This window comes from Aptenodytes forsteri, unplaced genomic scaffold (assembly GCF_000699145.1).
Source record: "Aptenodytes forsteri isolate BGI_AS27 unplaced genomic scaffold, ASM69914v1 Scaffold47, whole genome shotgun sequence".
Lineage (NCBI taxonomy): Eukaryota > Metazoa > Chordata > Aves > Sphenisciformes > Spheniscidae > Aptenodytes > Aptenodytes forsteri.
Window position 1 is genome coordinate 3,493,803 of NW_008794731.1, and position 8,798 is coordinate 3,502,600.

General features: G+C 43.1%; 1 protein-coding gene across 3 annotated transcripts; it reads left to right on the forward strand.

Moving 5' to 3' along the window:
- The first annotated feature begins 6 nt into the window (after positions 1 to 6).
- On the forward strand, positions 7 to 2,174 carry PPP1R3D (protein phosphatase 1 regulatory subunit 3D). Of its 3 annotated transcripts, none has more exons than XM_009273927.1 (2): positions 7 to 1,214; positions 1,440 to 2,174. In XM_009273927.1, the coding sequence occupies exons 1-2, from the start codon at positions 669 to 671 to the stop codon at positions 1,590 to 1,592; spliced, it is 699 nt and encodes a 232-aa protein (XP_009272202.1). In that variant the 5' UTR covers positions 7 to 668; the 3' UTR covers positions 1,593 to 2,174. The 3 variants fall into 3 exon arrangements, with proteins under 3 accessions (XP_009272202.1, XP_009272201.1, XP_009272200.1); XM_009273926.1 differs by having other exon boundaries at positions 7 to 453; positions 723 to 2,174; XM_009273925.1 differs by having other exon boundaries at positions 7 to 2,174.
- Positions 2,175 to 8,798: the final 6,624 nt, after the last annotated feature.

Sequence of the window (8,798 nt, forward strand, 5' to 3'; positions counted from 1 at the left end):
GCAGCAGCCCCGGCCTCGGCTCCGGCTCCCTCCCGCCCGACAGCCTCCAAGCCTTCCCCAGCCTCGGCAGCCCTCGCAAGTCGCCCAGCATCCAGTGTGACAGCCTGGAGTGTCCTTGCTGCTGCTGCTGCTGCTGCTGCAGGAGCGTGGGGTCGGTCGGCGTCTGCGAGGACAGCCTGCAGGCCCCTCCCACTGTGTGTAACGGCCGAGGGTGCTTCGGGGCGCACCACAGCAAGCCCCGGGCATCCAGTGACCTCTCCGACAGCCTGGAGTCCTTCGGTGTCCAGCACGACAGCCTCCAGTCACTCTCCAGCCTGCGTGAGAGCTTCAGGTCCTCCAGCATAAAGGGTGATAGCCTTGAATCGCTGTCCAGCCTGAGCAACGGGTCCACCAGCCAGCACAGTGGCCTCGAGTTTACCAGCCAGTGAGACTGCCTTCACCTCCCCATACAAGGTACTAGCCTCTGGTTTACTTCCAGCTACTGCGTGAGCTTCCAGGTTTCTGCCCTTCGTTCAGCAGGCTACGTTGTTCCAGTTGATTTTTGCTGCATCCGGTGCAATAACCTCAAATACTGTCCGTGGCTGCCGTTCCCTAGTTACGTACTTCAGAGAGGCAGTGCTCATTATTACCTGCAGTGTTAACGCTGATTTTCTTGTCATCGGTTAAGAATGGAGGTACGTGGTCCTCGGAGGAATCCCAGCTACCTCTCTGATCTCTATCAGAACATGTTACAGGCTGAAGCAGCACTGGGACGAGAGCAGCAGCAGCCCCCAGCAGTCCATACAAATAGCAGCATGACTCTTCAGAGCAGTACTCCAGCCAAGTCGGGCCCCCAGCCAAATAAGCTTCAGAGCAGCACTTCCTCCAGCTGTGACCCGGCGTTACGGCCTATCATACGCCGCCGAACGAGATCTTTGCCTACATCACCCGAAAGAAGGAAGCAGGCAGCAGTGCAGTGTCAAGTTCCTGGATGGCAGAGTCGTATGAACCGGGTGAGATTTGCTGATGCTTTGGGCTTGGAGCTGACTGAAGTGAAAGTCTTCCAGACTGGGGAGGATCCATCGATCCCCTTGCATGTCCTTTCCAGGCTCTCCATAAACTCAGACCTTTGGTACAGCAGCTCGGACTTGGAGTTTACCATGCAGTGCTTGGTCCCTGACTTCCAGCAGCCTGCAGACTGTATGGATTTCTCCTCCCGACTTCAGGAGCAGCAGGTGTGTCTTGAACGAGTGAGCAGCTCAGATTTGGGGCTCAGTGGCAGCATCCAGGTTTGCAATGTTGCTTTTGAGAAGCAGGTATCTGTGCGATACACGTTCAACCAGTGGAAAAGCCTCCATGAAGTGTGTGCTCATTGGCACAGTAGCATCCCTGAGAAAAACGGGCAGGATCAGGTTGATGTTTTCACTTTCTTTCTCCCTGTGCCTCCTTTTCTCCTTCAGCTGTGCTCTGTAGTCCAGTTTGCAGCAAGGTACCAAGTCAATGGCCGGGAGTATTGGGATAACAACAGAGGCAAAAACTACAGTCTCACCTGCCGGACTCACCCCCTTAAGATGCCTAGAGAATGTGAGGAGAGCTGGATCCACTTCATCTGAATGAAGAAAGTGGATGCAGAGCAGTTTGTCAGCAGTCTCGGTGGCACTCTCTTCCTTGGCATGGCTCTCTGCTCCTGTGGCAACAGTCTCCTTTTTGAAACCTGCCAAACCTGGCGAAGTGTTCCAGGGCAGGGAAGTAGCCAATGACCCGTACAAACTGTTCTAAACCTCTTGGAAATAAAAAAGGGCAGAAATGTGTATTGAGTTACATCCATTGGAAGCCCGAGTGATTTGTAGTGTATAAGTCAGTGCAGAATGGTTCCAAGGGATGCTGTCAGACTACCAGAGCGCAAAACAAGACACTTCATGTTGCTAGTAATATTCTAGGTTGCATAGAATATTTCTAACTGATCTATTTTACCATTTAGTACTGTCTGTTTTCTAAATGGGCAGTGTGGCTTTACTGGTTTTGTTTCTAATTATCTCACCGAGTCTGGGCACTATTCCATTTATGCGTAATTTGGATGGCAGACACTGTAGGGAAGTACTTGTATTTATATATATATATTATTAAGACTGTAACCATGTTGAATATTTCCATTAATATTTGGGTTGGAAATTAAATGTTATTACGAGCAAAACATAAATGAAAATGTCCCATCAGCCCCTCTGTTTCCCTTTAAAAAAAAAAAAGGTGCCTTTTCTTATCTCTAGGGTTTGCTGTAGGCAGCAGGAATGATTGTTACCAAAGTTTGTGTAGGGCAGATCTTGGGAAGTTCTCATCTTTTTCAGGTGATGCACAAGTAAGCTTTTTTTCTAGGTGGTGGCACAGGAACTGTCCTTTCCTTGTGCACCGGTTTTTACTAAGGGAAACTAGAGCAATTTTGCACTTGTGTTCCAATTACAGTTGAAGATCTCCAAGCACTATATGAATGCTAATGATCTTACACTGTTACCTGAAACAGGTAAATTTATAAATCAAGAAACGGCTATGAGAGATATATATAGATAAATATATATATACACACACACACACACATAAAAAAGACAATACAGGGAGCTGGTTACAGAGCCTTGGAGTAATACACTAGAATCCTGAATCCTGGCTGTGTGTTCCCCAGCGTCCCAGTACTACTGCAGCAGTACCTTTGAATTCTTTAATCTACTACTTCTCGTTATAAACCAGTTGAACTCCAAGACTGCATCCTTTGCAACACAAAGCGGGAACTTCAAAGCAAAATGATGATTTTACTGATAAATTGATACTTCCATGGACCCATAAACAGAGTCACTTCTGCAGCAGGGAGAGCACAGTTAACACTGTTCCACGCAGCCTTCCCATGCTTCTTGCTCTGCCACTTTCATTCGGTGGTTTTGGTGTGGTTTAAGATTGGCGACAGGCTCAAATCTAGTAAGTAAAAGATTGTCCATGATTTTTTTCATACGTATTCATCACTGCATGCAAAGTTTAGCTTTATACATGTAGCATAAATTTTCAAAACTAACTGGCTGGCTGTATTAGAAGAGCTGCTTTTTAGAAGGATTATACTATGAAAATCAGGCCACTTATTCAGGCATCTTGTTTTGGATTGCTGCTTATTCATCAAAATCACAAGTTGTTTTTAAAAATGCACAGTTGTAAGCAACCCACAGCCAAGTATATGTTAGTCCAAAAAGTCTACTGAGTAATTCTGGAAGTGCAGAAACCCCAAGAAAATTCATGTGTCTGGCAACTTAATGTTACTACTTAGTTGTGATACCCATTTAGCAAAGCTAGGATTTCAAGTGAAGAAGCTGCCTGGTGCCACTAGTCTTTGGCTTTCAAAGGAACCGAAGTCATGAATGACGATTCTATGAGCTGCTGAGCACCTCTTGCAGAGTACTGAGAAAACTCAATCCTATTTGAAACGGTTGAGAATGGACTGCGTTGTCTGCTTTAACTTTGTACTCGAGCACTGTGAGGTTGAACATTTAAGTTGAAATTGTTTTGAAGGAGTAGGTGAGGCTGAGGTGCGATTGCCAGCTACGCAGAGGAAAGAGTGCTGCCTGCTTTCAATCCACCTGCGTTATTTTCTGTATCTGGGTTAGAGGAGTGACTGTTACCGATCTGGCAGCAACCCTTGTCTCCTAGAAAAACCAATGCAGGGAACTGGAAGTCTACTCTTCCTCATATGGCACAAAAAATGAGAGCCCTGTAAGAAGGGGCGCTGTCTAATTCTAAGTTTTTTTGCCCCCTGTGGTGGGCTTCATATGACTAAATGACATACAACAATATAGGACATAACTTATCTGAACTAGTCAACCTATGCTCTTCATAGTCAGTGGAGATGTTTTCGCCATAGTTAGCAGACTACCTGTGGTGTGACAAACTGTGCCATCTCTGCTGAGTGCAGAGAGAACACTGCGGGACTAGTTCTGCCATACTGAAATTCTCAGCGTTAGTGCAGATTGTGCCAAATTGTGCCAGAGTCTGTAGATTTCAAGTTGGATGAGCTGAAACACGCCTTCAGGGACTGCAGGAGAATCTTTCTTGGCATGAATTGAATTTGCATACCCTTACTTTAGTGAAACTTGCTCACTTAAGGAATGCCATGAAAGCTTAGTCCGTAGAAGCGGCATTTTATGTACTTGTCAGCGAAGTAAGAAGAAAACACACACACACGCACAGAAGCACTTGTGCTGAATAAAAGGCACTATTTTGAAGTATTGCCCCCCCCTCTTTCCCCCTCCCAAATTACTGTATTTCTTCCATCAGCAAACCCGCTGAATTGCCTCTTAGCACACCGTTAAAAATCCCTCTCTTAGGAGACTGGTATAAAGTATTGCCCCCCCCCCTCTTTCCCCCTCCCAAATCACTGTATTTCTTCCATCAGCAAACCCACTAAATTGCCTCTTAGCACACCATTAAAAATCCCTCTCTTAGGAGACTGGTATTTGACACCAGTTTACAATGGATGTTGCTGGAGCCCAATGCAATACTTGGCCTACTGGCAGAAAGATGCTGTTGCCATCTTCAGGGAGAGACACTTTCATGTGCTAGCAAATGTCAAATCTGAGTGTTATTGCAGGCAGGGAGAGATTACATAAAGCTGAGGCTGTCAGTTCAAAGGTTAATGTCATGTACACCACAGTGTCAGAGAGGTGAGAAATGAATCTCAGCAATGTGAGTTTGGCTTGTATTGTCTTCCCTCCGCAACCTCTCGGGGTATTTGCATGTGCAAAATCTTGAATACTAAAGTAGTATTCCAAGTTTGCCTTTTCTCTCTTTGCTCATCTTGCACTGCTGGAGAAGAGCTGACAGTCGCTGTTACTACGCCAGTTGTCTGGCGTTGCTGACCGAGTTGAGCAGGCCTACCTTATAACAGAACTGAGAGTATCTCTGGATTAAGCTGTTAAACATTCACACCTGACTACTGGCACCTGTCACACGAAAGATGAAATCCGCACTTACGTTTTCCTGTCACATTCAGTAGTGAACATCAAAAGGATTCTAGTTGACAAAAAAGGGATTAAGCCATTAAGTAGTGGTAATACGCACCCATCGTGAAGGTAAAGTTACGACCACCTTTATAAATGCTCAGGACAACTTGACTGCTTGCACTGTGTTCACATTGAGCACTTCCCTTATAATGAGGACTTTCTAAAAGTGAATTCTTCACAAGGGTTATTGCCATATAATGCACTTTTAAAAACCTGTATTTATTATACAATAAATTAATGTCTAGTAGTCCACAGTTTCAAGGTTCTTTCAAGCATGTTTTTTAAAGAAACATATGGAATCCATGTAAATGAAAAGGGGTTGTCGTTCCTGATTAAAATTTTTGTCCAGAATAAAGTACATTACACAGTAAATCAATAAAGCACATATGCTAGATAAAAGGTCATTTTGTTTTAGTGGAAAGCTGTACAATTGCAAAGTGCTTAATTCATTTTAAAAACAATAATAAAACTACGGCTATTGTAATACAAAAGATCTTAATAAAAGCTTTTCACAATTTTATGTTGTTTTTCTCAATGGTTCTCCTGTTAACGGTTAAGAAAACTCACGAGGCACTTACAGAGCAACATGCTCAGGAAAGTAAGGTGAGTTCGAGTTGCTAAAAAATGAACAGCGCTTGATAAAAATACAGTGATTAGTCTATATAGCTGCAAAAATGACCAGGCTGCCACTTCTTACATGGAATTTGCTGTCATTTCACCTCAGAGTTCTGTGCATGCGGCAACTGCAGGATTAAGATCTAATGTTGGAAAAAGGCACGCTGCCAGTTGATTCTAATATGGTTTCATGGAAGAGAAGAGAAAGGGGTTTTCTTCTAATAGCACTTTCCAAAGCTGTGCTAGACTGTACTTAACTCATTAATTTCAGAGCCTCACAGTTGTGTTATTCTTTCTTCCATTTGTTCTTTCAGTTTTCATTGCTGCAGTCTTTCCTCTCAAACCATGTTCTTTTCACCCACAGGTTTCTTGAAAATATGTCTACATCAGGTATGTTAAGCGTGTCCCTATCTCTACAGCAACTGATTTATCCTCTGTATGAAATGCATCTCCATCAGTGCAAGCATTTACTTGATACAGTTCAAGATTTGAATAATCTGTTGCCAGGTTTCTTCTAAAGCAAAATGGAGAGGTTTAACTAGAAGACATAATTAATAAAGACATATATTACCACTTTTTAATCAGTGTTAACTTCAACACTGCATTGTCAAAGTTGCTTGGGGGAAAGATGATCATTGCAAATCACAGTTTAAATACATGGGAATGTCTATAGTATGCTAAGTTGTTTAAGAATGTCAATGTCACTTTTTATTACAAAGTATACAGATTATATGTTATATGTATGTAGATGCATAAAGGAGGATGCTTTTAGAAAGCATGGTATTATAATACCTTGTCTTTATGACTCGTTTCTCCATTTTCCTATACTACTGATCTGAATCAGAACTAGCAGTAACACCTTAATTGTCATAACTTTACCCACTAAAATAGAGTACTAAGCATCACCTGGAAATAAATATGGCAACCACAGTGTAGACTAACCAGGAGACCAGCAAAGGATAAAGATAGTGGTCTTTGATTTTAACAAATCACTTGAAAACAATGTGAATTTGTTTTAGCCTGCAGGAGGGGGTGTGCGCGGAGATGTGTGTAAGAGTATTTAAGAGAAGGACTGGCTTTTGCTGTGAACATCCAGCCATCAAGTTTATCTTACAGGTAGTCGGTGTTATTTCTAATATAGGTGTTATTTTTACATTTAGTTTCAAATTCAAAGTTTCTTTGTATTTATCTTACAAAGAAAAAAAATTAAATTCCAAGTAGTAATAGTAATATGCTAACAGTCAATTGCAACTGCAGTACTTAAGTTAGGGTGTCATCAGTGCTCAGTACAATGTTGTATGTACTTTACACCGTTGCCTGGGAAAGACACAGAACGGCAAGTCTAAGTGATTAGTCATTTGTCAACATGAGTCTAATGTTAGTACTGAATTCTTTCCCGATTTGGCTTTCTTCTTATGATCTCAGGTCTGCAACTATTTCAGCTGACACTTGATATTAAAACTGTTGGCATCGACACTTCTGACCCTTCTCAGTTCTACATACAACGGCAGCTGTGCCAAAGATTGATTACATTGCCCAGTACAATGTTTTTCAGTACCTGTAATGAAGGTAAATATTTCTGCTACTGTAGTGAAGAAAGGGTCCCTGTACATAATGCCACCCTACCCTAAAGACAGTTTTGCTTCCATTTTCTCTGAAATTTTTAAGTGTAGTTGCCATATCTGTGGCCCAAATAATTAAACTGCTTGTTCCAGATTGTTTAATGCGTAACTTGATGAAAATTCTGCTTTCTGTTGACCTCCCTTCTGCTAAACCAAACAAAATAGACATTAAAGAATGAGAAATGAACATACGGTAGCCTCCCAGTCACGTCAGTGTACCTAGTGCAGGAGGGCAAGCGTATGATCCACTTCTCCCGTACTTCATGGCTCGCTCTTCTTTTGCTATAGAATGAGTAAGGCTGTTTTCTTTACAAGATCTGAAAATCTGTGGATAGTCTAAGCCTGTGCATATGCTAATGTGACTGGTAAGGGAAAGCATCAAATGCAAATTAGCTTTTATTACTTCTGTTTCATATGATGAAAGTAGAATTCAGAATTCAGTTTTTATACAAAACTTCAGATGCTCCAAGTTCCTCATGCAAAGTTTTGTCCCTAGCAGGTTTCTCAGTAAAGCTGTACTTCTACAGATCTGCTTCAGATCACCCACTGCCTTCTAATAAAGTATCCCAACAGCAAATGTGACAGCAGTTAATCCCTTTAGCTGAACATGCCTCCTGCAAAATGCTCAGCACTATTCAGTCCTATGGCAGCAACTCCTCAGTGGAGATACTCCAGTTCTCATACCACTTGTCATTTTCTTGAGTTACAGTGACATCTGGTGGTATTTTAAATACTTTACAGCTTTTTTGCCTTTTATAGCATTGATTTGTGTTCTTATTTTAGAAAGTCAGTGGTTTTATTTTATTTACAATTGCTGCAGGTTCATCTGCTGTGAAGATTCTTCTCCTCGATGCTCCACTATTACTGCTTATTCTAGTGATTCTTCTTCTCGATGCTCCACTATTACTGCTTATTCTAGGTGTGAACAGCGATGCTTCCTGATAGTCCACTGGCATATGGGAGATTCACGCTAAATTTTATCACCTGTATTTGTGATAGAGGTGATAGATACACCAGTATCACACCAGTACAGGCAAACGCCACTGTGGAACTGTTGGATTTCATTTAAACACGTTACCCAGTTCCCTCTGTGCAATAAAGACCAGAAATGTCAGTAGAAGCCCTTCTTCAACAACAGGTCTGTATCTGAGTTTCGGTATCTGTTCTACCTACTCGGGCACTTGATGGTAGTGAAAATGTTTCTGAATTAAGCGTATGAACGAATTACACTGCTTTAGCAAACCCATGCCCAGTAACTCTCGCCTACACCGTGCACTGAAATTGGTGTTCTAATACCGGGTATCAATAAAGACAACGTGAAACCTAAGTAGAACAGCGGAGGTCCCGCGCAAGCAGGCGCAGTCCTGTGACAACATGGCTACGTATTGCACGTACACGGACCTCTCCTTCCCCGTTGCGGGCCGTGGCTTCCCTCTCCTCCTGCAGTCACGTCGCCCTGGTGCCGGGACGGCAACGGTTCCTGCTGCACGAAACGCCCGGAAAACGCTTCGCGCGCTCCGGCACCGTGGGCGAGCCGGGGCGGGAGCCA